This window comes from Motacilla alba, chromosome 5 (genome assembly GCF_015832195.1).
Source record: "Motacilla alba alba isolate MOTALB_02 chromosome 5, Motacilla_alba_V1.0_pri, whole genome shotgun sequence".
Lineage (NCBI taxonomy): Eukaryota > Metazoa > Chordata > Aves > Passeriformes > Motacillidae > Motacilla > Motacilla alba.
Genome location: NC_052020.1, coordinates 49,616,737 through 49,644,252, shown reverse-complemented (window position 1 = coordinate 49,644,252; position 27,516 = coordinate 49,616,737). Strand labels below are relative to the sequence as shown.

The 27,516-nt window shown below is 43.0% G+C and overlaps 1 protein-coding gene across 7 annotated transcripts in view; it reads left to right on the top strand.

Moving 5' to 3' along the window:
- The window catches only part of BCL11B (BAF chromatin remodeling complex subunit BCL11B), a 97,900-nt gene that overhangs the window by 10,577 nt on the left and 59,807 nt on the right, over nucleotides 1-27,516 (top strand). For 4 of the 7 annotated variants that reach the window (XM_038137357.1, XM_038137351.1, XM_038137355.1 and 1 more), the window contains exon 2: nucleotides 4,427-4,795. In XM_038137357.1, coding sequence (XP_037993285.1) covers nucleotides 4,427-4,795 — 369 coding nt within the window. The remainder of the gene's footprint in view (nucleotides 1-4,426; nucleotides 4,796-27,516) is intronic. The other 3 variants (XM_038137352.1, XM_038137356.1, XM_038137353.1) reach the window with 1 other exon arrangement.

The following is a 27,516-nucleotide window of genomic DNA, read 5'->3' as shown; positions in this document are numbered from 1 at the left end:
GAGAAGGGTGGCCTCTGGGGTAGCCTGTGTCTTGTCCCCCAGATGGGCAGAAGGGTGGGCAGTGGCTGTGGCAGGGTGCCGGGGCAGGCAGGGCACCCAGCAGCACCTCTGCAGTGAAGGCACTGGCAGCGCTTGCCTTCACCACCCCGTTATTGATTTGTGCAGAAAGCAGCCACGGGGGGGAAGTTTCATATGCAACACTTTGGCCTAACACCAAAACATTTCCTTTGCCCCCTTTGCCTCATTTTGATACTGTAGAACAAGAAAAATAAGGAAAAGAATAGGTGGGCAATTTCTAGATCCTTTCTTACCCTGGTTCTGCAGAGCAATAAAAAGACAAGAAAATAAATGGTTGCTGTCTGGACCCAGCCTCACCCAAACTCTGTGAACAAGCATCCATGGTTCTGTCTTTTAAAGCCTTGGAAATGACTTTTAGCAGAACAGCCTTTTCCACTATTAGTGGATAAGATTTTGAGACAACTGACAGGCAGAAAGTAGTTAGCATTTGCGTTCACTTTAATACTGGGCATGAGAGCGTTGTTTGCATGGGGCACATATGCTCTAATGATGTCACTACGCTGGAGCAGGAGTGCTGGTGGCTTTGTGATATTGCCTTTATGGAATTAAGGGGTTTGTCCACTGTATTTTGGTATGGTAGACAGCCAGAGATCTTGGAGATGATGCTTAGAGTCCAGTCAGCAAGTGTAATGCTTTTTTTTTTTTTTGAGTAAAACAAATTATTTAAATTGTCCGGTTGCTTTAATTTCACAAAGCCATCATATAACAACTGTGTCACTCATGTCCCCAGAGATTGCCCATCGCCAGCTCACTGTGCTCCCTAGGCAGGCAATGCCAAGGCAATCCTCTGTGTAGGAATCTCTGGATGTAGGGAAAATACTGGGCACACCTTAACACGCCTGAAAGAACCAGGGCACGAGTCCTGGCTGGAAATAGCTCATTTGGTTTTTTTTACTTTTCCCATGTAAGCGACATGAGATCTTTTCCCTTCTCCTATTTTGTGCGGCCTAATTTCTTCTTCTTAAAAATATAAATTAATTTAAAATAAATACTTGTGAAGAAACATCCTCCTACCTCTAAACCCATCTACCAACAACAGCAATAAAACCACAGAGTTAAATTCAAATAATGTGAAGCGACTCATTTTAAACCCACAGACACAAGCAGAGTCAGAACTTCAGATTGAGACTGGCCTAAATTGCCCCACTGGTATTAAAGGACTCCTTAAACAACCTAAGATCTTGGCTGTTGTATTAACCAGGCATGACCCAATGCGTTATGGGCTGGACTCGCAGGCTTTTTTCTCTTTCCCTTTGTGGGTTTTAAATCTCTCCTGTAATGTTACTTGAATGTAGGTTTTTAATGGCTTAATTGAGTTGTCAATAGGAAGCCTTTTCTTTCTTGTGTTTTTTTTTTTATTCTGAGTAAAAAAATAAATGCAAATTGACATGGATAAAATGCATTTGAAGATCTATTCAGTATTTTGTTTTTCATTCTTTTATGTCTGTTTTCCATGTTGTGAATAAGGGGATGTAATATAGCTTTTGCATTGTTGGGTGAATAGCTGGTCTCATGATTGATGATTTATTAAGCTCAAATCAGAAATAGAGTTGAGTAAAAAAAAATCTTTTGATAGTTTGAAACCCAATTACTACTGATCACGAGGGCTCGGCGTACCAAGAAAACGAAAAGCTGATTTTTGGTGATGTGACGACTGCCAAAATATGAAGGAATACCAGATGTTATTTTAAAAAAGTGCCATTGCAGAGTCCTTGGAAAGAGAGAGTGAGCGAGTGTAAGCGAATAGGCATATGTGGATTTAACTAATATTCAAATGAAGTGTAGAACTGAAAAGAAAGAATTCGCAACAGTTTAGCTGTTCAAACCTCCTTCATGTTTCCACAGATGCCTGGTCAGGACCCTTATCAATTGCAGCAATTTTGCTACATTTTCAGAAGAGCACAATCTAAATCACAGGCAAAAAAAAAAAAAATCCTCACATCAAAAAGATAATAAAGTTGAGATCCGTGCTTTTCTTTATATTTGTTACATATATATAAATGCCAAAATTCAGCCTTTGTAATTTAAGACACAGACTTTAATTAAAAGGCTTTACAGGAATGTTAGTGAAACGAGTAACAAGCATTTTTCCCCTGTGCCATCTTTTATTCTTATGACCCTTGGTTCAGTTCCTGTTTTCGTGTTGTCTTTTCCAGCTCTTTGTCCCATCTCCTGCTTGTGTATCTCCGTGCTTGTGTGTGCCTCTCTCTACAGTTTTTTTAAATATTTTGACACACTCTTCCCCCTTAATAGGAATTCTGGCTACAAATTGCGTGCACATTTCTAAAAGACCCTTTTCACAGTCCTTTTCTTTTGGCTCTAAAATGATGTATATGTAATTGGTAATTAAAGGTGCAAGCTCTCTTCAATATAAACAATATTGCTGAATGTTAGATCATTAAAGGGAACTGCAGCACTAAATAATTACCTTTTGCATCGTGACACACTGTTTGCAGGTATCCGCTCCCTTCCCAACAGTGCCTTTTCAGCACAGGGTTATAGTCACATTTTCACTAAGGCAAGGAGACATCTTTTCATGATATAAATTGGCGAATTAATTGCTTAGTATTGTCTTCAAACTCCTTTTAAACCTAGATTAAGAGGAAAACGGTAATTAATGATTTTCAGAATGAGTGAGTTGGGAAGCATAAGCCTTCTTGTGCCCATCGCTGGCTCCAGCAGGATGGTCCATGCCTGGGCACTGCTCTGGGGTCCCTGTCCTTTTCTGCTGTCGCTGTCGCTGCTGCTGCCGCTCTCCGCTTTGCTGTTAGAGAGCTCTGATGCAACTTGTAATACAGCTGGTAGATATGCTGATCAGTTATTTATTCTGGAAGGCAAAAATGGGAGTGATTCTTTTTCTAAACTACCTTTTTTCGAGGCTTAACCCTTTTTGTTGCCAGGCAATGCATTCCACCTTCTACCTCTTGCCCCTTTTCTACGTGTTTCTTGGGTTTTGGGGTTTTTTTTTTTGGTTTGTTTTTTTTTTTTTTTTTTTTCAGTTGCTGTAGGGTGGGACAAAAATCCTTTTGTTTTCAGAATGGAGAAGAGTCCAGGTCTGAATTATAACATCTGTCTATCACAGTCTTTGAGATATTTGTGTTAATTACTTTTCCCAGGAAATCTATGAGGAAACTAATAGAGAACATTTTTCCTTCTATTCCTTTAAACCTGATTCGATTAGAGGTCTCAGTCACTGATTTACATACTGTTAGTTCCTCTGTTTTGTTCGGCCCAAATCCTATAGTCCTTGCAGAGGCAAACCAGCCTTAGGCAAAAGTCAGTGGAAATTTTGCCTAAGTCCAAGGTTTGTATGATTTGGCAGTTACATGGCAGAACAAGAGAAAACAAACAAAAAAACCATGTTTTGCCCCAGAAATGGATTGTGATCCACAATTACTTTATAGTGTAAAAATTATCTTCTAAATATTGATTTAAAACATACTGGGTTTTATTAATTGTGACATGAGAAGTTACATATTTCCTAGAAACTGATTCAAGTCACCCAGAAATTCTTTCCCAATCTTTTGGGGTAAAGGTAGGAAATTCAACATGCCTGTAGACAAGATTTAAACAAAAAAACTTTTATTAGCCTATATAGCAATGGCAGGGTTTTTGGAATTGGAAAAATAGAGTGGAATATTTCAGCCTCAGCCAATATTCCACTATGTTAAATAAGTGCCTCATTCCCTTTCCCACTGTAGACACTTTAGCAACCCCTTAACTTCTCATGAGACCATACCCTGCTTGTGTTAGTCTTGCAAGTAGTTTTTTGTAATTTCTGCTAATGGGTGGTCATTTAATCTTGCCAGTAGCTCTGTAATGGGACAAGGTGCTACTAATTTTGTATGGCATGGGGAGCCCGGTCCTGCTAGTTTGGTGCATAAAAGCTTTCCCCCTCTCCCTGAAAAAGAAGGAAAGACTGGGGTGCATTTGCTGGATGGGGCCTTGGCCAGATGGCTGGGAGACGCAGAGGGAATGAGAAGGTGGGATAAAAAGAGAGGAACTATTTCAGAATGTGACTTGGGGCTCGAATGCTTGCAAAATGGCTCTTTGCTGATATCCTTGCAGTGCTGGCAGCAGTGGGAAGGAGCTGTCAAGAAAGCTATGCCAGGTCAGCCTTTCCATTTTGTTTCAGGCAGGCTTGGTTGCAAAATATATTGAAATCATTCTGGGAGAGCGGAAAAGCTGAAAAATAAAAGAAAGATCTAATCAGGCTTGGCTCCTTCGGGGGGTGGGGGGAGGCTGGGCCTCTGGTGATGCATCCTTCAGAGTCTGTGAACACTCAAAGCAATCTCTTTTTCTTTTCCCCTCGTCCCTTTCCTCCCTCTTTCTCCTTGTCCATGCAAAGCAGAGGCTGACCATGTGGAACCGGCACTGGCCGATGAGGACGAGAGCCTGGCAATAGCAGACCCAGGCGGCATCAGCATCGCCGCAGGCGGGACAGACCCTGACTTGCTAACCTGCGGACAGTGTCAGATGAACTTCCCGCTGGGAGACATCTTGGTTTTTATAGAGCACAAGAGAAAACAGTGCAATGGCACTGGTGGTGTCTGCTATGAAAAGAGCATGGATAAGAGCAGCCCTCCCCCCTCCTCACGCGCCGAGCTCAGGAAAGTGTCAGAGCCAGTGGAAATCGGGATCCAAGTCACACCCGATGAAGAAGACCGTCTTCTCACGCCTACAAAAGGAATTTGCCCCAAGCAGGAGAACATTGCAGGTACAGCACGTTTTACACTCAATCAACTTGCCTAGGTAATCTTTTAACTAGAGTCCTCTAGTAAGCGCTATGAAACAGGCTTCAGCAACACGTCTTTATAGGAGCCATCCATCTGGAGGGTCCTCACAGCTCTGCAGGGCAGTCTATCCCCTGTTTAATTCTTTGTAGCTGTCACAGCTTTGGAGCTGTGGCCCTCCAGCTTTGTGCAGGGCCAGCTGCTCGAGAAAAGGGCCTCTCAGGCACCTGGGAGAGCTAAGGGGCAGTCTGTACATCTGGGGAAAAGCAGAAAGTTGGGGTCAGAAAACATTTCAGGAACATCCTTAAGCACGTAGCAGTGGCAGAGGGATAGGGGACTTTGGTGAGGTGCCCAGTTCAGTCCTGTTCCAAATACTTTTTGTCACATGCAGACTCACTGGGAAGGGCTGCATCCTGACACTAGGAAAAATCCTCTTCCCACTGACTGGTAGTAGGAAGAATTTTTTTGTGAGGGCTAAAACAGTGTTTTATTAAGTCCTTAATTTTTCCTTCTCTGGGGTAGATGTCAGCTTTCCGACCTGCATTGCTGCCTGTGCTGCCTGTCCTAGGTCTCCTTAGATGGCTTGGGTTGGGTGGGTAACACCTCCACTCTCATGCACACCCCAAAGTGATCTTCTGAATAAGGATACAAGAGCACAGGCTGGCCTGGGTGAGCAAATTGCAGGCATTTCTTTTTCTAAAATTCTCACATGTGGTGAAGTTAACGTTCATTCAGTGGACCTCCCCCGCTCAGACGTGGGCAGGCAGGTGATGATTATCCACCTAGGTGAGGTGGTATGCAGTGTTTCCTGCAGAGTGCCTGGCATGGGGCTGCTTCCATCAAGCAGGGTGTTTTTCCCCTCTGCAGTGGTGAAAGGATGACTCTCCTCCCTGCTAGTGAGTGGGGGTTTTTATGTTACACAGCAGGATCTCCCCTCAAACGGGCCTTTTTTGTTCAAACCGACTGCATCCCATACAGAGGACCAGTGACAGTCTGCCTTTGCTGCCACTATCCCAATTTATCTAGAAATTGTCCTGTGGGATTAGATCTGACAGTCCAGGATGCCGCCTGTGGTAGAGATGCTCCCACGAGGGGATCCCCAGAAGACAGGTGAGAGGCTCCTATCTTTACAACTGAAGCTTAAGAGATTTCTGCCTTTAGTACTGGAGGTGTCTAAGCCAGTCCCCAGCATCTCTGACAGGCTTGGGCATCACATCAGTGAGGGTGTGGGCTCTAAAATGCTGCAGGCTTCAGACCTCCTGTCTTTTAGGACAGGGCATAAAATGCCCATTGACTACACTGTTTTCTTCTAAGAGTATTTTTTTGGGGGTGCAGCCACCACCCCGACACGGGACAGCTGTTAGCTCTGGGAGCATGTTAGCTCTGTTAGCTGTGGCAGGCCTGTGCTGTAGCATTTGAAGCAAACCTACCGTAAGACCTGACCCTGTCTTTTCCTCATCCTTTTTCAGCTTTCCTCATCCTTTTGCAGTCATGAATACAATTCCTGGTAGAGATGATTACATCATGGTGTAGCAGATTTGAGGGCTAGATTTCCTTTCCAGTTGGTAGGAGCAGAAGGAAAGTATTCAGGACCTTCCCTAGTCTGCTGAAGGCTGCCTGAGTGGTGCTGAGCACTCCCAACAGCTGTTGATCTCTGTGCAAGCTGATGGCACTCGGCCCATTGCAGAGGGTGTGCAGTGCTTAGTAAGGCTGGTTTAGGAGAGCTCTGCTGCAGTTGCAGTTCAGAGCTCATCTCTTACTAATCTCTGCCCAAGTTCAGTCCACAGTACCTCAATGGTTACTCCCAGAGCAGAGGGTGCTGTCCCGTTCCAGCTTCTGGGGGTCAGGAACAACACAACCAAAGCTTTTGCCATTCAGAAAATCTACTGGAGGTCGTGAAGGAGATGTTCACATGTGGAAAAGGCATCAAAAAATTAAAAGCCAATCTGGAGCACCTAATCTCTTTCAGACTAAACTGAATATCAAATGAAAAATATGTAGGAAAGATTTTGAATTGAGAAAAATAAAAGGGTTTATCATTTGATTGGCATTTTCTCAGCAGTGTGTGGAGATAGGGACATCCACTAAACAGTGCTGTAATAATACTTTCTCAATTAGGAGCCCAGCTCTGAGATAAAAAGGTGCAGTGTCCTTCCATATTTTTTTAATAGCAGCGGATAGTTTTCAATAGTAGGATAAAAGCCTCACATTACAGCCATGGAGGGTAGCCATGAAAAACCCACAGAAGTCATTCACTGGAAAGGCTTTAGTGGGATATACCAAACCCCTTATTTATATTTCAATAGAAAGGCTTTCTGCATTAGCCAAGAAAATCAGAATCTGCATTTAACATTAAAGGTATTTCCCAGTGAGCGGCTGTAGAGCATTGTTGTTAGATTTGTTAAAAAAAGAGACTAAATACGATTTCATAAAAGGGAAACTTAATCTCTAAGGCAGCTTTCTCCTACCCTGCCACCCCCTCCCTTTATTTTTTTTTTGTAATAATGCAACAGCCTACAGTATTTTTACTTTATATGTGACGAAAGATATTCTTAGCCTTTCTGTACTGCGACAGAAAGAATGAATTTCTTTATTCCACCAAGAAATATGTAAAATAATCCCTTAGAAGTATGGGGAGATATGTTTGTTCAAAGCATTTAAAATGTTATTTTAATCAAAGGCACAAAACACTCTACATGCTGTGTCAGCTAAAGGAGACCATTACATTTTAACAGCAAATCATGTTCTTTTTCCCCCTCCTAGCCAGCCCCCCCCCTTGAAACTAACTTTTTTTTATTAAATAAAAAGGCAAAAAAAGATTAAAGAATAAAAAAAAAACTTCAGTGGCTCAAATGTATAAAGTAATTTAATATGGTGGAAGCATTAATTATTTTAGCTTAATTGAATTCTGAGGACTGCAGTAGTTGCATTTTTGTAGACAAGCTCTGTTTATTATTTCTTTGTGTAGATTAACAGTAAAGGAAACATAGATAACTTTCAGTTATTTATTGTAAAATAAATGTGTCAATTCATGTGTAAAGCAAGCTGTTCAAAGATAATTGAGTCTTTATATTTGAAGAGGGAAACCAGAAATCACCCACTCGCCACTCCGGCTCCCTGAAATATGCTGCCACCACTGCTGTCCTCAAAGAGGTTTCAGCTTCTCTCCTTGATCCTCTGTTATTTTTGCAGACCTTCTTATTTGGTCAGAATGATTTGTAAAGCCTTCTGTGGTGTGACTAAGCCACCAGACCTTACAGCTAGCTCCCCATGGCTGAATGCTCTGAGGGTATGTCAAGTGCTGAGCTTGGCTCTGCCATTGTACCTCTCGTAGCTCCGGGTGTGAGGATATTGGGATGCAGAAACCGCGCTGAGTATTCATCCTGGCACAAGGCGCTCCTGAGGTCTTTCTTCCTCTCTTTTTTTTTTACTTTCTTGGTAGCTCTTCTTGCCCCAGTCACTGAATACCTCTTGACCACACAACAGACCTTGTGGTGCCTTGAGGGACACGTTGAGGCAGAACTCAGGAGCCCACGAGAATTTTTATGTATGCAACACAAATCTCTGACAGACATTTCTATATTCCAGTGGAAACAAAGGCGACTTTGTCTCTGTAATCAGCTTTTAAAGATCTTCTGATAATGAAATCTGTCATCTTTCCCTGACTGGTAACTTGCAAATCCAAGTTTTGAAGGTGTTTTCATTTAGTTACCACTGTCCATAAGATGTGTGGTAGCATGTCAGCTGGCACTGGGAGGACGTGACTTGCTTAGGAGCAGTCTGCCCTGTGAAGGTTTTTTTTTCTGTTTTTCAAATTGGCTGACCTGTTTGAAAATCAGTTCTGCCTCTTGTACAGAGGGTGTGATCGTATCGAAGAGATGTACCAGATTGTTGCACAGCAAAACATAACCAGGCCAATGAGTTGGCAAGCAGTTATCGGTCACTGCTTCTTTTATTTCACTGCTGGCAGGTATTTTGGAAAAAAATAGACTACTGTTGTATTTTATACCTCTTTTTATCTTTCATATTTATCAGATCTTGGGCATAACCAGGTGACCTGTCCTGGCTGAAGAATGACCTGGGAAGGTGCTCTCACTGTCGTTTCACTGATGGTATCTCTTCTCTTCCCCATGGCCCTGTGGTCTGTTTGCTAGCAGGATTCTCTGAAACTATCCAAATTAAAAAAAGAGTACCAATCAGCTTGATTTTAATGCTGAGTGGTTTCATAGCACCCCAGCAAAGAGGAGGGAGCCTCTGTGGAGCAGGCACCATGAGGACCAGACCTTCTCCAGATTCACTGGCAGGTCTGCACCTTCAGGCCAGCAGAACTTCACAAACATATAACTACAGCAGCAGCAGAGGTTCACTAAGATGGTGAGCTAATTTTTGCAAAGATAGTGCTAGGAAAGGGAAGGGGGTTGATTGGAATTCCTCATTCATCCTGTCCCGGCCACCAGTGCTGGGCTCCATACATTGTACTAGATGTACATCATGAAAAAAGGCTCCCTGTCAGAGGCAGGATTTAACTGCAACCCCTGCTCCATGAATGTTCATTTCAGGCTTTTGAATGGTAAAACTGCCAGTGAGAGAAACTAAATAACTCGCATGTGCTGGAAGCCAGAGATAAACACCGCTGCAGGTTGCCATGAAATGGGCTATTTGATATATTTAGAATTGTTATTTTTCTCCAAATTAAGATTAGTTAAATCCATGTGTGTTGTGTGAGTGACTGTTAACTCAATGGCATGGATTATCCTTTTTTCAAATCTTGACAGCTAATTATTATTGCTGCCTACCCTGAGACATTCTCTTACAATGTACCATTATGGACCCGTGCACCCACATTTAACTGCAGGACTCAGACAGCCGTCGTGATGCCTTCACACGTGAGGGGAGGGAAAGGCGAGCTGAAACAGCTCAAGGCCTGCAATGGTGACATCAGGCAGGTTGGGAAGAGGTGTTCTGAAGCTGAGCTGGCACAGGGCTTGGTGGCTGTCCCCTTCCCAAGGCTGGCATGGCACCGGGTGCTGCTACCAGAACCTCCCTGGGGTAATGGGTCTTGCAGGAGTGACTTTTAAAAGTGAGGCAAGGAGAAAACAGTATGTGAAGAAAAAGAGGCTTCTAGAAGTATGTGGTGACAGTGCTTGAGAAACTCAGCTGCAATCCTTTTCATGAGGTTTTTCCAGGCTTGTTTCTTGCCTTGAATCTGCTAGGATTTTCCTGAGTGCAGAGGAGTTACCTGGTCACCTCCTCCTACTCCTTTGCTGCTTCAGCAGGTATTTAGCAACACGTTTTGCTAATTGGTGTTGCTGAACAGTAAGGGGAGGACACATGACACAAGGAAGGTGTCAACTGACAGTGCCCTGAGAGTGGGTTAACGAGCAAGCTTCCAGCCCCTGGGACCTTGTTGAGGTCCTTGCAGGGGTGTGGAGAGAAAAACAAGCAGGGTGATCTCACCCAGAGCCCTGCTTGCACCTGCTTGGGGTGGGGGTGGAAGGCATGCCTGGGGAGCTTGGCTCCCCTCTGGGGACAAGGCACCCTCAGCCCACAGGAGCAGCCTGCAGAGGCAGCTGCCCTCCCCTGGTTTGCTGAGGCTTCAAGCCTTAACAAGGGCTGCTGAAATGCTGATGGCTCAAAGTTTTAAGGCTGCTGGTGGAGGTCAGCACGGAGCTCTCCAAGGAACATGATTGTGCCCCTGTGGGGGATTGTAAGGGAGGGCAGCGTGGAGGGTGCCTGTCATGCCACCCCCAGGGCTGCAGCCACAGGGCAATGGTTCCAGTGTCTCTCACCAAGGCAGCAGCACGAGCCCTGCAAACCCGGCAAGAGTTAAAGGTGAGAAACCTGCTGGTTACAAAATCCTTCCTTCCCCTTGCTTGAACTGCACCACACCCTGGGGCCCCACTCCAGCACCCTCTGCTCAGACCCAGCCCAAGGCCACCAACCACCCTCTCCCTGCTGCCACCTCAGCTTGTCCCAGTTGTGTCCTGCCCAGGGTCCGGCCCTGCCAGGCACCAAGGCTTTCCTGGCATCTGCCAGTAAAGAGTGAAATTAATCACACCGAGTTTTAAAAGCAGATTAAAAAAATAGCGAGCATATTATGCCCTTGATTCTCCCTGCTGATCTTAGCTTTTTGTTTTGTTCTTCTCAGCATTCGTTTTTCAAAGTTATCTTCTGTGCCCGGTATGTGGTTAGCAGGATTTCCACAAGGCTGCAGGAGTGGTGAGGGTCCAGTTTACCCTCCTGTGCCTCTGTTTCACCTAGGGTAATTCCCCTGAAACCAGCAGGACCCTGCTGGATTGACTGGGTGGCACAAGTGAGGACCTGCCCCTGAATGCATGGTGTGCTATACTGAGAAACAGGAGCTTGCTGCTGTTATTTTCTCCCTCTCTAATCTCTCCTAGTCATAGTCATCTTCAGTTTTATGAGTGACAATGCTGGGTAAAACCTTTTCGACAGAAGTGCCATTTTGTGGGCTGATGAGAGGGGATTTAAGAAGGTCATTCAGTACACACAGCTGGTCTTCTTGCTCTGGGGTGAATGCGTGCGAGGAGTCACTCTTTAAGAGCAAAACTTGCTTGTTTGTACCACATTTGCACTGCTGTTAGCCTCTTTTAATTCAATGGAAGAACGCTGGACTTACTCAGAGTTAAAACCAACTAAAAATGTCACCCAGCAAAGTGGCTTTTTGCCTTTATTTAATTCCTTTTGTGAAATTACTTGGGTTATGTGTCCAGAAACCGTATGCATATCTGGTTATTATTAACCATGGAAAGATTGGTAGATTTCATAGGCAGCAGTAACAGTGAATGGTGAAAAGGCACTGTTCAGCCAGCCATTACTCATTTTTCTTGACAACTTTGTGAACAACTTTTAAGAGCAAAGTAAAAGTAGTGCCCAACCAGCTTGTGGACTGCTTTGACATTTGTGTGGATGTGACAAATAGCAATACGCTTGTGCTTGCTGGAGTGTTGACTGCAAGAAAGAATTTGTATGTGTTTGCAGGGGAATTTTGGATTGGGCTGTAGCTAAAGGAGAGCCGGGGGTGTGGAAGTATTATAAAAGAGAAAAGCTGTCTCTAATGATGCTCTTCTCCAATGGTGGATAAATACTTAAAGGCACAGAAGTGGTTCCTTTGCTTGAGCAGGACAGAAGTGTTGCTATAGCATGAGGTTGCCTTCCTTCATGTGTTTTCCATAGATTGTTTTTCTTTCTCAGCCAGTGTTTGAACTGTGCTGCCTATACACACAGTGACCAAATCAGCTGTGACATAAAGGTTGAACCTTTCTAGGTTTTTCCTGAGATTGGAACATTTTTCTATCATAACTGGAGAAAAAAAAAAACAACCCTGTGAAGTAATCATACTTTTTGTACAAGAAAGGCTTGGATTTCTATGTCATGTCACATAACTTCAAAGGGCATAGATTTGGGGCTGACTTTCAGTATTGGCTTCAGTGGCCGAGTGGGAAGATGGGAGCCCGCAGGGTAAGAAATAGAGGAGAGAGGCCAGGTATAGAAATAAAACCATGTTTCTCAGCAGAAAATCCTAGAAACCAGGAGAAATTGGGTACCTCTTGTCTTGGGAGATGCGTGTGCTCTCTCCAATGAGAACATCCTTTTCTGCATGGTTTCTTTTCCCCATTCCCTCCCACCCTCCAAATTGTAATTGGTGGGCCGTGCAGTAGAAATGTTATAAAAAAAAAAAAAAAAAAAAAGAAAAACTGGGTGGGTGGGGTATCTAGGGATTTGGTGTCTAAGCTCAGGAGTTAAGCCGGAAATCCCAGAGATGTAATGAAAACAAAACGGACTTTTCACTCGCGCTGTGGCATTCTGGCAGTGAGAACGCTTTCGTGAGCCAATGTTTTCATTGTAGGTTTTCTCGAGAGAAGTAGTGGAAATGAATCGTTAACCCCTTAACAGGAATGAATGTGGTTGCTGCAGCGAGGAGAGGAGAGCCGTCTTGGCTCCTAGTTGCTGTGTTGCAGAGCTCGGGGGTGTGTGTATGTTTGTGTGTAGTGGGGAAGGTGGGGTAGATACTGCTTGTAAGGAATTTAATAACGTTAATGGCAGATGTGAAGTGGTTACTTAGTGGTTGTTGTTTTTTTCTCTTTGCATGTACGCCTTTGCAGAAAGATTCAAGTGTGATCAGAACAAACCACTGTTAAGCCCAACAGCTCTTAAACTCTCTCCTTCTTCTGGCATTTGGTAGCATATTTCTTGAGCGAGAAAAGGGGGACACTGCTCACTGGTCCCTCGGCAGAGTCGTAAAAGCTGCAGATGTAAAAGACCTACCAAGTAGCAGATCTCGGTTTTCTTGGAAAGTGGAAGTACAGGATGTGTGTCTGTAGCAGGCAGGCTACGTATATAGCTTTAAATGTCCAGCAGTCTTGGATGGTGTGCAGCCTCACAGGAGTCAGCCTCTTCTTTAAAATTAAGGGAGTTTGGAGAGGAAGAGAGCTGGGAGTGATTAATCTAATTTACCTTAACAGCCACTTTTGGTGACAGGATCTTGTATCCTTGTCCTCCATGTTGTGATTAGGCTGCATCTTATTTCACTATTTTATTTCACATTTTGATCACCGCTGGCACTTACGCTGTTTCTCTCTCCATTCTCTTGTTAGGGTAATTTATCTGCATGTATTCTTGCAAGAGGTACAGAGCATCAGCCCCTCTGCTCTAGCTAAAGAACATCTCTTCTACCTTTTAGCATCTTGGAAGCTCAATTAAAATCATTATAGACCCTCTTCCAGCTGCCCTAGACCGTCCAGTCCAGCCCTTGCATGCAGGCTGTGGGACTCTCTGTGCCGTGCAGACTTTGGATGTAATTGCATAGCTGCTGCAAAGGGCTGTGTCTCTGCAGCTGACCTTGCTCAGCGCATCTGGCCTCTGAATAGATGTTTGCCTGCTTTCTTCCCACTTTGACAGCTCCCCCCCTCTGCACTCCAGCCCCTCACTCTGCTCCAGCCCACTCCTTGTCTCTCATGCCGGGAAAGCACGGCGGCAGCAAGGTATTTGTGGCTGAAACTGCCTTGGCAGTGAGGAGAGCTTGAGGAAAGCATAAGTTCTCCTGCACACCACTGTTTGGAGAGGGGAAAAATAAGAAAGGATGCTGTTGAATAAATGATGGTTCTACATGTTTTTTTATACCACACTGCTTTCATAATGGTCATTTAAACAAGGTGGAGTGGTGGGGGAGGAGAGAACAAGATGAGAGGGCAGACAAGGATTAAACAGCCCTCTTCCTCTTTTAAGACATTTATTATTTTCAGAGTCAAACCTGTAGTCAGCTAATGTAACTGTAAAAGTCTCCTTTGAATTACTGCCGAGGTCTCTGAAGTCTTCTATTAGAGCTGATGTACTTGTGTGCAGACAAAATCCAGATTTGAACTTAGCACCTACTTGCTTTATTTTCCTTATTAAACCAACTTCTGGTTAATTTTTTCCTTTCAAGACCCACTTTTTGTTTCCCGTTTTCTAGACTACCCTATTACTGGCTCGTAAAAAGAGTTAGAAACTGAAGGGAAGTTTCCTGAGCAAGGAGGAATTTTTTTTTCTTCTGTTTTTTTTTTTTTTCTTCCCCCTATGTCTTGGCCTGGAGCCAACCTGTCTTTCAACAAGTAGAGAGCCATTCCAAGTTGAAATTTATAGAGCAGAGTCCAGGTTCAAGGGCTGAAGCCCGCCAACAGCTCCAGTCTCTTTGTTACTGATTAATTCTGCAAGCGGTTCAGCTGGTTTGCTCACTTCTGCCCGCTCTTCACAGCACCGCAGCGCTTCCGAGCCGCCTGCCGCTGCTTCGCCCTCCCCTGCTTTTCAGCAGGGCTTTATCCCCTCATTGTATAGCATCCCCTCCAAATGTATTTTAACCCCATGCAGTTCAAGCTCCAGTGAATTGACTTTTTGGCAAAAATTTCAAAACATCCTTTCCCTCTTTCCTCCACTTTTTTTTTTTTTTCCCCCCCGACGGCTGATTTTAAATGTCTGGAGCTTCCCATTTCACTTTAGCTCATATTAATGATTGCTTCTTGGCATCAGTTGGAACCCAAGTTCCCAGGTTTTAATTAGTTTACTCAAATGCACACAGTGGAGCAAAATAGTTTCTTTCAGCTTTACCTGCAAAGGATGTTTCCTGTCTCAGCGAGGGGGTTTTCCTCACGGAGGGATTTGAACGGCAGAAGTTTTCAAGTGGTCTCAATATGAGGCCCCACAAGAGCGAGTGTGGGAGGTGAGGGGGAGAAAGAGCAGAAAGAGAAAAAGAGAGAGAGAAAAAGCCAAACAAAAAACTAAACCAAAATAGATTTTGGGAAAGTACCTTGAAATGAGGATGGTCCCAATCCTGCAACAAATTGGATGTCAGTGCACAACCTTATTGACGTCAATGGGGGTTTTGCCATTGGCTTGGGCGCAGGCCGGATTCCATCCTTAGCTGCACCGAGCTGTAGGTACGCCAACGGCCCTCTGCAGTCAGCGGGATTACTGATGTGCAGAAAGTTAAGCATGTCTGTAAGCGTTGGCAGGATTAAGATCTGTGCTGGTATTTTCAGACCAAGTGAAATGCATGTGGGAGTTTTTTAAAGAAGAAAGTGCATGGGAGTATTAAAAAAGGGAGAATATAGCCGAGCCTGCCATTTTTAAGTGCCTTGGGGAAAAACCTGGGTTGCTATTAAAAATATCGGAGGACTAATGTGTTACTAATTGTGACACAATTAACTTCTTAAAAGTATTTGATTGTGAGTCCCAAGAAAATAAAAAGATGGAGATAAACAGTTAAAAATTCAGGCCTGTGTTTAATTCAAAACATTTATTTTCTAATAACTAGAAATAAAAGCAAGCCTAGAGGTTCACTTTACCATGCATCTTGGTTACTTTGTTCCTAGAAGTCTACTTTTTAGTGGGTTATTTAAAGAATTAAAAAAACAACAACACAGAAAAGAAGCTCAAACCCAGTAGCTGTTCGAGACCCCTGTATGTGGCTTCACCACACAGCTCTTAAATTCTTGTTTAAACATTTCTCAAGAGCTGTTTCTTGGGAAGTAAAAATGTGTGCTGTTTGTCTCTAGCAGATTAAAAGTTTACCTTTAATGTGACAGCTTCTCAAATCTAGTGTCGGAAACATGCGTCTATTTTATGGTGTTATGAAACAGGTCTGGAGCAGAAAGAACATATTTAAGTAAGAGAGAATGAGATAGAATTTGTGGGTTTCTTTCTTTAATATAATCAGAAACCTTTTCTCTGTCTGTCTCTGAAACTTTTGTTCATGCAAGTGGCCAGCACATGCAAACCACATTTTGAAATTTAACAGTTAACCTTAAAAAATATTAAGTTCAGCAAAATGGCTTGGTTTTTTTTTTTTGGTTTTATTTTTGTTGTTTTTTTTTTTTTTTTTTAATCTACAGACAGCTCTTTGTAATGATCTGGCAGAGGAATCTAAAGTTGGTTGGTTTTTTTTTCCTCCAAAACATTTGTAATTTTAGCAGCAGAAAACTGAAGCACACCCTAGCTCTGAGAAGGCTCTTTCACATCTGCCTCTGCCTGTGTGCCGATTCCCTGGAGTCCCATTTATAACAATCTAACAAGATAGAATCTGCCTTTGAGTATCAGTAAATATGGCTAAAGATCACAAAACTGTACTCATAATTGTTCAAGACTAAAAGGCAGAATATAGTGTTTGATTAATGTTTATGGTAGAGGGCCTTTTTGCAAGAAGGAAATTAAAAAGGTAAGCCCCCAAAACTTCCTAAAAAAACCCCTGAACCCCCACTCCAGCTCCCACACTCCACTGAAGGATGTTATCCTCATTGTGCCAAGTTCGTCATTTAAGATGATGCATGTTATTTTTGATTTTGAAACTGATTGAGTATTCCTGGTTGGGGCTGGTTCTCCAATGGGATGCACAACAGGGTTTTCTGTTAGCAGTGCTAGCACACAGGAGCAAAAGACATTTTTACTGGCCACCAGAAGCACCCATCCCTTCAGGGGGCTTTTGACAATGCAATGTCTTGGACTGGCCTCAGCCTTACCATGTCTGCTCTGCAGGTAAGGAAAAGCACCCTCAGTCCTCAGTTCCCTTTCTGACAATTAACATTCATTAGAAATAATTTGTCAAGGGGAGGTCAAGGATGCAGTGGTGGTTGGAGACCCCTAGCAAAAGCACCTGCTTGTTTTGGAAGGACTGAGCAGCTGGATTGATGAAGTCTGTGGGCTGGGGCCTTAAGACTGCTTGGGTTAGGGTTTTTTCCAGACAGCCGGCAGCTTGCAACAAGCTTTACCAGGGTGGGGCAATTCACTGGTTGTCCTCACTCCCTCTGTGGGAAGCTTGGGAGCAGCTATTGTCTTCACTTTTGGGAGACTTCCCTGCTATCTGGAAAGGTTTACTTGTTTGAGAGATAGTGAGTGGAGAATACAATACAGATGGATCTGTTTCTCTTTCATTAGCTCTTTTAAGATGCTTGTTTAAATGTGTTTTCTTTGCTTTTCAAATGGTAGATTTCAATGTTTCAAGTATCACTGCTAACAAAAAAAATAATTTAAAAAATAGGTCTTTGAAAATGCCCAGGCCAGAACTTTGTTAAAATTCTGGTCTAGAAATGGCAGGGATCACTCTGGAAATGCACAAAGAGATGATGTGAGGAAGAGTCAGTGCTAGCCTGAATTCAGGGCTGGTCCCTCTCAGCGGCTCCTGCCAGAGCAGGTCCTGGAAGGATCCAGTGGTGGGGCTGGGTGCTGGCCAGGGTGCCTAGGGAATGCACTCTGAGAGTGGTTGTGACTTTTGCAGTGAAAATCCCATTATTTGGGGAATGGAGTAAAGGTACAGAGAGAAAACCTGGAAGGGCAGATGTGTGTATGCTCCAGTGGAGTTTGTTTCTCACTGAGGAGGCTGTGGCCTTGAGGGTGAGACAGTAACTGGGGTGTGCAGAGAACTGTGCTAGCAGAAATACTGCCCCACCATGCCATGACGGGAGAACCCTGGCACTTCCAGAATCACGCTGAAATACTTCTGTTTTCCACCTTCCTGTCCCTATGCTTCTCCTGGCCCTAGCTGTGTGATGACAGTGCAGAACAGAGCCTAAACCCCATCCCCTGTAACCCTTCTGAAGGATAGGTTGGCATGGTTTGATGGGTGAAGCACAGGGTACCATCAGCCCTCTTTTCCACCCTGCAGCCCCAGCTTTGTTCCTGAGAGGGGAACAAGTCCAGGAATTTTTAGTGCTAGTTGCTGTTCGTTTTAACTCTCCCATGTCTTTGCCAGCACCAGCTTTAAGACGCCCACAGGAGATATGCACTCTCATTTCCCAGGAGGCAGAAAAGATTGTGAATGGGTTTATTTTCCAAAGCACTCAGCTATGTCCAGCAGAGACTTGGGGCAGCCTGCAGTGCTCAGCACCTTTCTGGATGAGGCCACAGGTGCTACTGTCCAAAATTCCAGCAGGGAGCAAGGAAGGTCAGCAGAGCTGTGGCTGATAGAGCTGCCTTCTGGTTCACTGCTCACAGCCCTACCCATTTGTTTGTGCATGGGAATTTTTGAACAAGCCCTAATCCCTTTGAGCCTCTGTGCTGTCAGCATGCTCCCCCATTCCCAAACTCCTTGGCAAAGATTAAACAAAAATGAAATCACAGGCCAGGTACCGGGGAAGGCTGTGGTGTCTCCCATCCCCTCTCACAGCCTGTACTGGTTGGTGAGGATGGATGGAGGATGGGAGGGTTTATGCCACTTTCTGCAGCCTCGGCAGCATTGCCCCTCTGGGTACAGGACCAGGAGATGGCCTCTCCCTCATAAATGAAGGATCTAAGAAAATTTACTCATGAACAAGTGATAGGGCCCTTCCCTGTGTGGGTAGGCATGAACCGCAGAGCTAGGTGGCTCCGGTGAGACCTTGTCTGAGTTTGGCTGGGTTGGGACATGGCTTGTGCCCTCACCTCCACCCTGGGTGTTGGTTCCAAGAGGAGCTGGTGCTCCTCTGTTCTGTATCCCTGCAGCTGGGTGCTGAGGAAGAGGAGGAAGCAGGGGGGCAACTGGGGATGGGGAGGGGAAAAGAGAAAAGATCTGTGACAAAATCATGCGACACCCACGTAAATATTGTTTGTATGAATTGGGTCCTTCATCTTTTGTTAGCAGCAGCTTGTTAATTAACAGCAGATTAGTGCTGCTTTCTTCTGACACATGAATATATTTTGGGCTAGAAAATACTTGTACTCCATAAAACTGTGTGACTGAACAATTCAGAAAGTACCAGCGGAGTGCCGTAATGGATTCCCTTTTCATCCCCTCCCCCCTTCCTCCTCCTCCTCCTCCTCCTGCTCTAAATGCAAGCAGATTTCTGCAGTCTAGTGCAGAAGAGACATGTTAAACACAGCTAAATAAATCATGTTTACTCTTGGCGTTCTTGGTAGTGAAAAATCTGTTGGCTGTTTTTACTTCCTTATTTCTCAGCATTTGCTTCCTACCTGTTTTTGAGCCTGTGCCCAGAAATAGTAGTTTTGTCAAACGAGTGGATTATGCCAACCAGCAGTTCCCTCTGCCAAGGAAGCTGCTGGATCACAAAACCCGGTGACTTCTTTCTTAGAGTGACACTGAGATTCCCACTCTTCCTCCCCCCACTCCCCATTAGAATATATAATAAAAGTATTAAAATCTGGGAAAGGAGAAAATCTAACCAGATCCTGGCAGTTAAGAGCTCAGATTAAGGAAAGTTGACTTCTGTTCCAGAAACCCTTCTTTAAGCTGTTTGTGGAGGTGAAAGTGCTGGAGATAGTAATAATAGGAACCAGATATTTTCCCTTTTCTATTATCATTCCAAGTCCCATTCCCCCCCGCAAATGGGAGTGGGTTTTCTTTCAAAATTTTTCTGGCTTTTTTTTTTTTTCTTCCCTCTACAGAGAGCTTTACAGCTGGGAAGGAGAGGTAACTAAGCCTTTATTTAACAAAATTGGCTCTGCTGTTGCAGGCAAAGGGTGATCTCTGGTTTTTGGTCTGAATCTGCTTCTGACCCTGCATTCTTGGATGACCCTATAAACCTCCTGCTTGAGTGAGGGGTTGAGCTTCCTTTGCAAGATGGGGTAAATGCAATTGTGACAAAGCAATGCACAGTGCATATATATCTATATCCATTTACCTGTATAAAACAAATATATATAGTGTGGCACATTTGCTGTCATCAGCAGAGCTGTGTAGAGTGGAGGAGAGTGTAGCCCAAAAGACAAATAAGTCCATTTTCACAGAGTCGTGGGTGTTAAGTGCTCCTCTTTGACCCCAGGTGGCAACTTTTTAGCCAGGACCCATCTTCCTCACGGCTGTTATCCCAGATGTCAGTGATCCCAGATGTGACTGTAACAAGGATTATGAGCCTGGTGGACTCTCCTTGTTTAGTTTTAAAATTAGAAAAAAGATCCTTTTTCCCATCAGAGCTTTGCATGTATTTACTCTTTGATCACATTGGAAGGGCCTTATCCTGTCTCCAGAGAAGCTTTAGTTCTGCTTTCAGTGGTAACAGGGATCTGGCCCGTGCTGAATATTAGCATTTTAATGGCTTACTTAAAACCCTATTGCTGGTACACTCGCAGGGCTCCCTGCAGGAGGAGAGTCCAGCTCTGGGGTTTTGCAAAGTGATGTTGCAGGCTGCAATGTCTGCTGAAAGAGAGGAGCGGGGATGGCCCGTTTGTCATAGATTATTAGTATTGTCAATAATAACATGTCTATGGAAGCCAAATTAATTTCTTCTTCCACTTAGTACTAAGTCCAAGAAATGCCAGATCAGTTTCTGAACAGGGGAAAAATAAACAGAATCGAAGTTTGTATGTTATGATCCCTCTGAATTTCTGGTGGGAATACGCTGTGATAGAAATGATATTTCCACAGAGGCACTGGCTGCCAGTTTGCTTAATTACATTAAATAGTGGTATAAACCTCTGCAGAACATAAACCTCTGTTACAGCCAGTCATTAGAATATTGAATCATAAGGAATAATGATACCAGTGCTAACGGGTTACAACAATCTTTATTATATTAGCGATTGAAGTGTTATTTAAAAAATAAGGTTTGTTGTAGCAGTTTAGGTGTGCATGCATATTTTCTCTGATCACCTATTAAGAGACTGAAGACTGGATTTGAATTTATTACAGGCAAATAAAGGGCTTGCTTCGAGGAAGAACTACTAGATCGCTGCTTATGATTTTACAATTTGATTCCACTTGTCCTTAAGGAAGGTTCATAATGCTTACTATGGAAATACCATCTACAGCTAGAAAATTAGGGTTAAAAGGATGACTTTGTTGAAACTAATTACAGGCTGGTTCAGTTTTTTAGCTGGTGACATTTTAGAGATTTTCTTTGTAATGCAGGAGGTTACAGAAAGATTTGGTTAGACTGTGATATAAAGCAATAAGCTGTCATTTGAGAATATTGACATTTTCATCAGAAACAAAACAAGCCTAGTCAGCTTTATTTTACTGGGGTGATAGTTATGAATTTAATATTGCTTCCTCATCCTAACTGTGGATTTTTGAAGGAATTCTCTTGCCTCACCTTGCTTGTACAGTATGTCTGGTTTTTTATCACTTTGGGTTTTTTTTAACACACTTTCCTAGGTAAGTGTATTCAGCTTCTGTCTCAAGCAGACTTGATAACAAAAAGCCTTTTTTGTGTATTATGCTTTTATGTTGTGGAGAAATATGCTATTCTGTACAAATAATGGGTAAATTGAGAGTTACAGGGAAATCTGAAAATAAATACCTCAGAAAAAAATCTTTATGTAGAATGGTTCTTGGTTTCTTATACTTTGCTCTTAGATTTGTGTCAGAGTGAAAGGATTACAGGGTTCTTATTGTACTGCACTTGTGTTTTACCTCTCCTGGTGCAGGGTTTGGTTATCCTGTCTAATTAGTGCTTGTGACTGGCCAAATTCTGTTTGGAGCCAAGTCTTAGGGTAAAACTTCATTGTTCTGTTTAGCAGAGGGGTTGGGTACAAGTTTCCAGCATGCTTCCTCGTGCAAATGAAAGGCTGGTTCACTCTTTCCTTTTTTTTGGCTTACATTATAGTCTGAACTAAGTTCCCGGTTGCTGGTTTATTTATCTGCTTTCTTTCATTATTTAAAAGCTAGTTAATTTCCTAGCCTCTTTTCCATTCACAGAGAATTATTTGCTAAGTTGTGCTGGGGTCCAGTGATTGAAGAACCTTTAAATCCTCAGTGTTCTTCTCATTTGGTGGATTGTTTTACCATCTCCAGATGATTGCTCTGCTCATTTAATTTGACAGATTCAGTTATCAGACTTGGGTCTACTCATACACACATAGCTGCAGTAGTTTTCACCTAAGAGATCCAAAACTCAATGGGAACCCTCATTTTAAAAATCTCTGCTGCTCCCTGCCTCCCTCCCCAGTTGCTCGCTCTGTTTTGCTTTTTCAAGTTTGCTTGGTGTTAGTGAATTTCTTTTCTAAGCGTGAAAGTGCTCCATGCACAAGGAAAAAATTTGAAAATCATGAATGTGCCTGTTAATGTCCCTCCCTTCCCCCACTTATTTTAAAGTTATATTACTTTAAGTCTGGTGCATGCATTCACACTAGGCAGGTAGACTATTTTTCACATTGAAATTCAGCACTTACAGTGTCTACACTTACATTGCGTTTGGCAAGGTGTGAGCCAAAAAACCAGAAGCTGTGATTCTCCCCCAAAGCTAATTGTTTCTGTATATTAAGTTTGTCCATCTGTGCTGTGCAGGGGCATGGCATCACCTGATGGCTCTCCTTTGCATTTCCAGCAGTGAAGCAGTTAACAGTGCTGCTGCTTAATATATTGCTGTTACAGAGTCTTTTTAGTTTCCAGGACATTTAACTAAATCAGGTGGATGTCATTAGCCGATTTTCACAGATGGGGAGACTGAGGCACAGAGGGGCAGAGTGACTTCATCTGCTTCTTTTTCCCCAAGTTCCCTCCCATTCCAGGAATTGATTTTGCTGCCAAACAGCTGAAGAGCTGCTAAAGCCTCATTTTGCCTAATTCCTCCAAGTTTTTAAAAACTGTTATTATTTTTTATTGTGAGAGATAGGGAAAAAATTTAGGGACAAAATTTAAAGCTACTAGTAGAAGGCAAACTTCAGAGTGAGGCAGAGATACTTACCCAAGCAGCAGATCCTGCTGTTCTCTTTTCCAGAGGCCATATTCACCCTGAGGATACATGTTTGCAATGCAGCATCTGCCAGCGTGTATAGGATTCAGCTCCAAAAGGCCAAGGCAGAGAAGTCCACTGGTGTTAATGACTCCTACTTATCTGTGGCTCTTCCCTGGCCACTTCATTTCCTTCATTTTAACCTCTTGACCATCCTCTTGTGGTCAAGCCCTCTGATTATTTGTAGGGGGGTTTCTGGCTCAAGCTGCATATATATGTTATTTTGCCCTTTGGAAGCAGCTCTTTCTATCCACTGAGTTACTTTATTAATTTCAGGGCCTCTTAAATTGCTTCAGTTGTCTGTTGGGGTAGTTATATGTTTCAATTACATCAGAAATATTTGCTGGTAGATAGAAATATTCATTATATAATCAGGTTTAAAATTTTTAGTACCCACAAGGATTTTTACAACCACTGAAAACTCCCCAGGACTTAATTACAAGAGTTGGGGAAAAAAATTGGGAAAACTGATGAACTGTTTATTGCCTATCCTTTATGCTTTTTAGGGAAAAAAAACCCAAAAAACAAAAAAACCCCAACCCTCCACAAATCAGGGTGATTATTATTATTTGTTAGTTTATTGTGGTAGCTTCTGGACATTGCAGCTCAGATCTGGCCACCCTTGTGTTGACACTCGACATTCCCAGAGTGAGAGCTGGGCTCTGCTCGAGAGCAAGTTGGGGCTGAACAAACCAGACAGGCAGTCAGTGGGAAGGTCAGAGGGGAAGCTGAGCTCCAGGAGAGAATGTGCCATAGCCTGTGTGGCTCATGCCCTGGGATGTGCATCCCAGCCTTCTTCCCAGCCCAGTGGTCTGCAAGACCACTCTCCCGAGATGATGAAACTCCCTGGTTTCCTGTGTTATATTTTCAGCACATCTATTGATAGGTCGTATTTACTCATGCCTTATGATGTTTTAGGCCAAATCCTGCCCTGTTTTCCCTTGCTCTTGCACCCAGTTGCTCTCATCACAAAGGGATGCTGTCCTCTTGGCGCAAAGGCTTATGTTGGTGGGGTGGGCACAGGACACAGCAGGAGGAGGTGATGAATACAGCCTTGGGGTAGGCGAGAGTCTTTTTTCTTGTCTGTTTAACTGGGGGTGAGCCAAGATGTTTCAGTTTTTCTCTTTTCATGCTCATAGAACATACAAGGGGTGAGGAACAAGTTTAGATGAGCATCAAGTGGGAGGAGGGTACAGGTGGTCCTGCAGGAGGCCCTATGGAGACCTGGCTCAGAGGGAAGCTGCCACGTGGTATCTGAATACCCCTGGGGACCACTCACCCAGGCCCCTGAGTAGGGCCACTGATGATCCTCACCACTGTTTTCTAAAAGAGGGGGTTTGGCAAAACAGTCCTGCAGGCATAGCGTGGGCTACTTCTGTGAATTCACATGGTCTCAAGGTAAGTAAAATTCTCCCCAGCCTGCCCTTGGTGTCCAAGCCTCCAAAATGTCATACGCAAATACATGGATGACATAATGTAGATTTTTACACAGTGAGAGGAATTGCATGCTCTTTAGATATGTTGGGATATTTATTAACCACATGGGATGTTCCAAACTCAGTTTATTTATCTTCGCAAAGTACTTCCAGATCTTTGCGTGTAAGGCACTAGAGAAATGAAAAGATTATTATTATTATTATTGTTATTATTGTTTTTGTTATTATTATTACAGCATCTAACTACTGACAGGCAACCACAGCTGCATGCTCAATTCAAACCACTTAAATTTAGGGACTGATTTTTACAATATGGACTCTTAATGCTTTTCCCCATTGACTCCATATGCAGAAATGTGTGTTCACCTGCCCTGCAGAAGTATCATTATTCTCCAGAAATATGTAAATGGGGTACTTTTAAGGAAAGAATGAAAATATGGAATAAATATTAAGTATTCACATTTGTATGGTAGAATTTAATGGCCATTTAAGAAGCGCTTCAAAGCAACCAACTGTAGGAGCTGGAAGTTGCTCCTCTGTCATTAAAAAAGAAAATGCACTGATTAAAACAAAGCCAAGGAATCTCGTAGACAAAGGATAACATTTTTGGTGTTCAGAGGTCTGACACGAGCTACAAACAGCCCAGGAAATGGAGATCTGAGTTTCACAGTCGAGCGTTTTAATCAGTACGGTTGTGCACAGCCGCTGCCGCGTGTGAGTTATGTAATATCACACTTCACCCGCCCACACGCACTCAGAGACAACAGACATCTTCGAAAGGTCTTGGCATTATTCAGAGCAAAGACTCCCAGCAATACCTCGGCATGGTGTTTAACCTTATCCTTACTTACATTTAGGCTTTTTTTTTTTCTCTTTCCTTCCTTTCCTTTTTTTTTCCCCAGTTCTTTTCTGTGATACATCAATAGTGAATAATTTTGTATTTCCAAAAATGAAGCAAATATAGGGGTAAAAAAATCCCATTAGCTACATAATGTATTTTCATGACAACTTTGAAGATTCTTATCATGGCCATTTTTTGCATTTTGTAGCATTGTCCTCATGCTGCTACTGTTATTATTTTAAGTATAGTTGAAATTTTACATTCTGAAAACAGCAGTTAATTATTAAATGGTACCTAGCCTATGCTTTCTTTAGATTTTTAAATAAGAAATAATTAACCAGAATTTTTAAAGGTCTGCAGAAAAGGCAAACAGGCCTGTGAAACCCCAGGATCTAATAACAAAAAGGTGAGTTGGTTTTCCAGTGCCCTAAGACTTTGAAGATATCCTTACTCTGGCTTTTGAGTAACAGAAAAAGCTCAACCACATTTCATTCTGGTACAATATAGCCCTGAAATTAACTGTTTTTCAAAGAAAAACAAAACAAAAAAAATAGCTGGCTGCTAATTAGATGTATTTTAACTGCAAAGTCATTTTAGCAGCTAATATTGTTACTATGTGCTTCAGTGTGAATCCTTAGTGAAGCTATTAAACTGTGAGAGCCTGAACTTATCAGACATTTTATAATGCGACTGAATTTTTGTATCCTTGTTCAGAAATCTGTGGGGAGTGGAGGACCTTTCTGGCTCCGACATGGAAAACACATTTTTTACCAACTGATTACCAGGGTGGGCAGCTGAAACCTCCTTGCATCCTCCTTTTTAGGTTTTTTTTCTTGCTTTCTTTTCCCTGGCAATAATATTTCTTGTTTCTGTAGCACTCCTTCCTCTCCCAGACAGCAGTCAAGCCCTGCAGTGTGCCCTTTATCCAAGGAAAGGGATTTAACAGCAGGGACTGGTCTTGGTGATTTCAGGATACTTTTCACTCCTGCCTGTTGTATACAACAAGTTGGCGATTCTCAGTGGCCAGGAGGCTCTCAGCATCAGGCAGGGTCCTGCTTTGGAAAAGCAATAGCCCACAGCAGAGGGTGGCCTTAGCCATCATTTTCCTATTGGTTTCTGACCCAGGATTCTTACTTTGCAGTTGCTGGGTTGTGTTTCTCAGGGTTTGGGTATTTCCCCCTGTCTTATTGCATTGGTTAATTTTGTTCTTCTTTGCACTCTAAAACAAAGTGACTGATACAATATCCAAACTGATGAAAAAGAAGGTGATTTTTCCTCCCTTTATTTGCTCAGATTTGAATTAGGTTATCTGCCTATCTTGTTTATGAAATTTTGTGCTGTCTTTTCTGCACAGACTGTGACTCCCAAATCTTCCACAGCTCCATTTCCATATTCCTGCGTGCTTGTTCTTTGTTAATCACTTGGCAAGCGCTTATTTGAATATTAAAAATTTCTTTAATCATCAAAGGCAGGAGCACAGCTTCATGAATATTCATATTTTTTCCCTCCTCAGACTGGATTCTAGTTCATTACCCTGCAGTAAAGCCAAACAGTCATCAATCGCGCTCATTACAGCCGCTGGCGTTTTGATTGGCTGCCTGCTGCTGGTAGCCCGCGTCCCCCATCCTCCCGCTCTCCTCCATGAGCTGTCGTGTACCTGCCAACAACAACAAAAAAAAATATCAACAATGCAAGAATAAAATTTCTCTGGTTGAAAAACAACTTTGCAAACTTGTCAAGCAGTCCTCATCACTTTTTTTTTTTTTTTTGGTTTTACACCAAAAATCAAGGAAAAAAATTAGAAGGGAGAAACTTGAGCTTTAGAAATGAATATTTGTCAAGAGAGTTGACGTAAGTTTCATTTGCATAATGACTTTGTACTTCTGCATTAATAAAATTTGCATATGAAGCCATGTTAATTACTCCTGATCATGCTTTTTGCATTCATGCATAGTAATTTTCTCCGACTTGTGAGAATTAATGTCTTGGCATGGGGGGAGGAAGGGGGGGAGTTGGGGTACTGTCAAATTTCTGTGCCAGTGCCCCTCACTCACACTCTTTCTCCTCCTTGCTCACCACGTCGTGTTCTTGATCTATGACTCATTTATGCATTATCATTCGAAATTCTTGGGATAAAGAAATGTATCAATTCAAAGGGAATCCTGGTCTGCCAAAATGAAAAAAAATCCCTGAGCAAAATACAACAAGAAATCTCTTCCCTGCTCTCCTTCTTCTCTACCTGGTGCAAGTTTTGCATTTCCAGCTTGAGC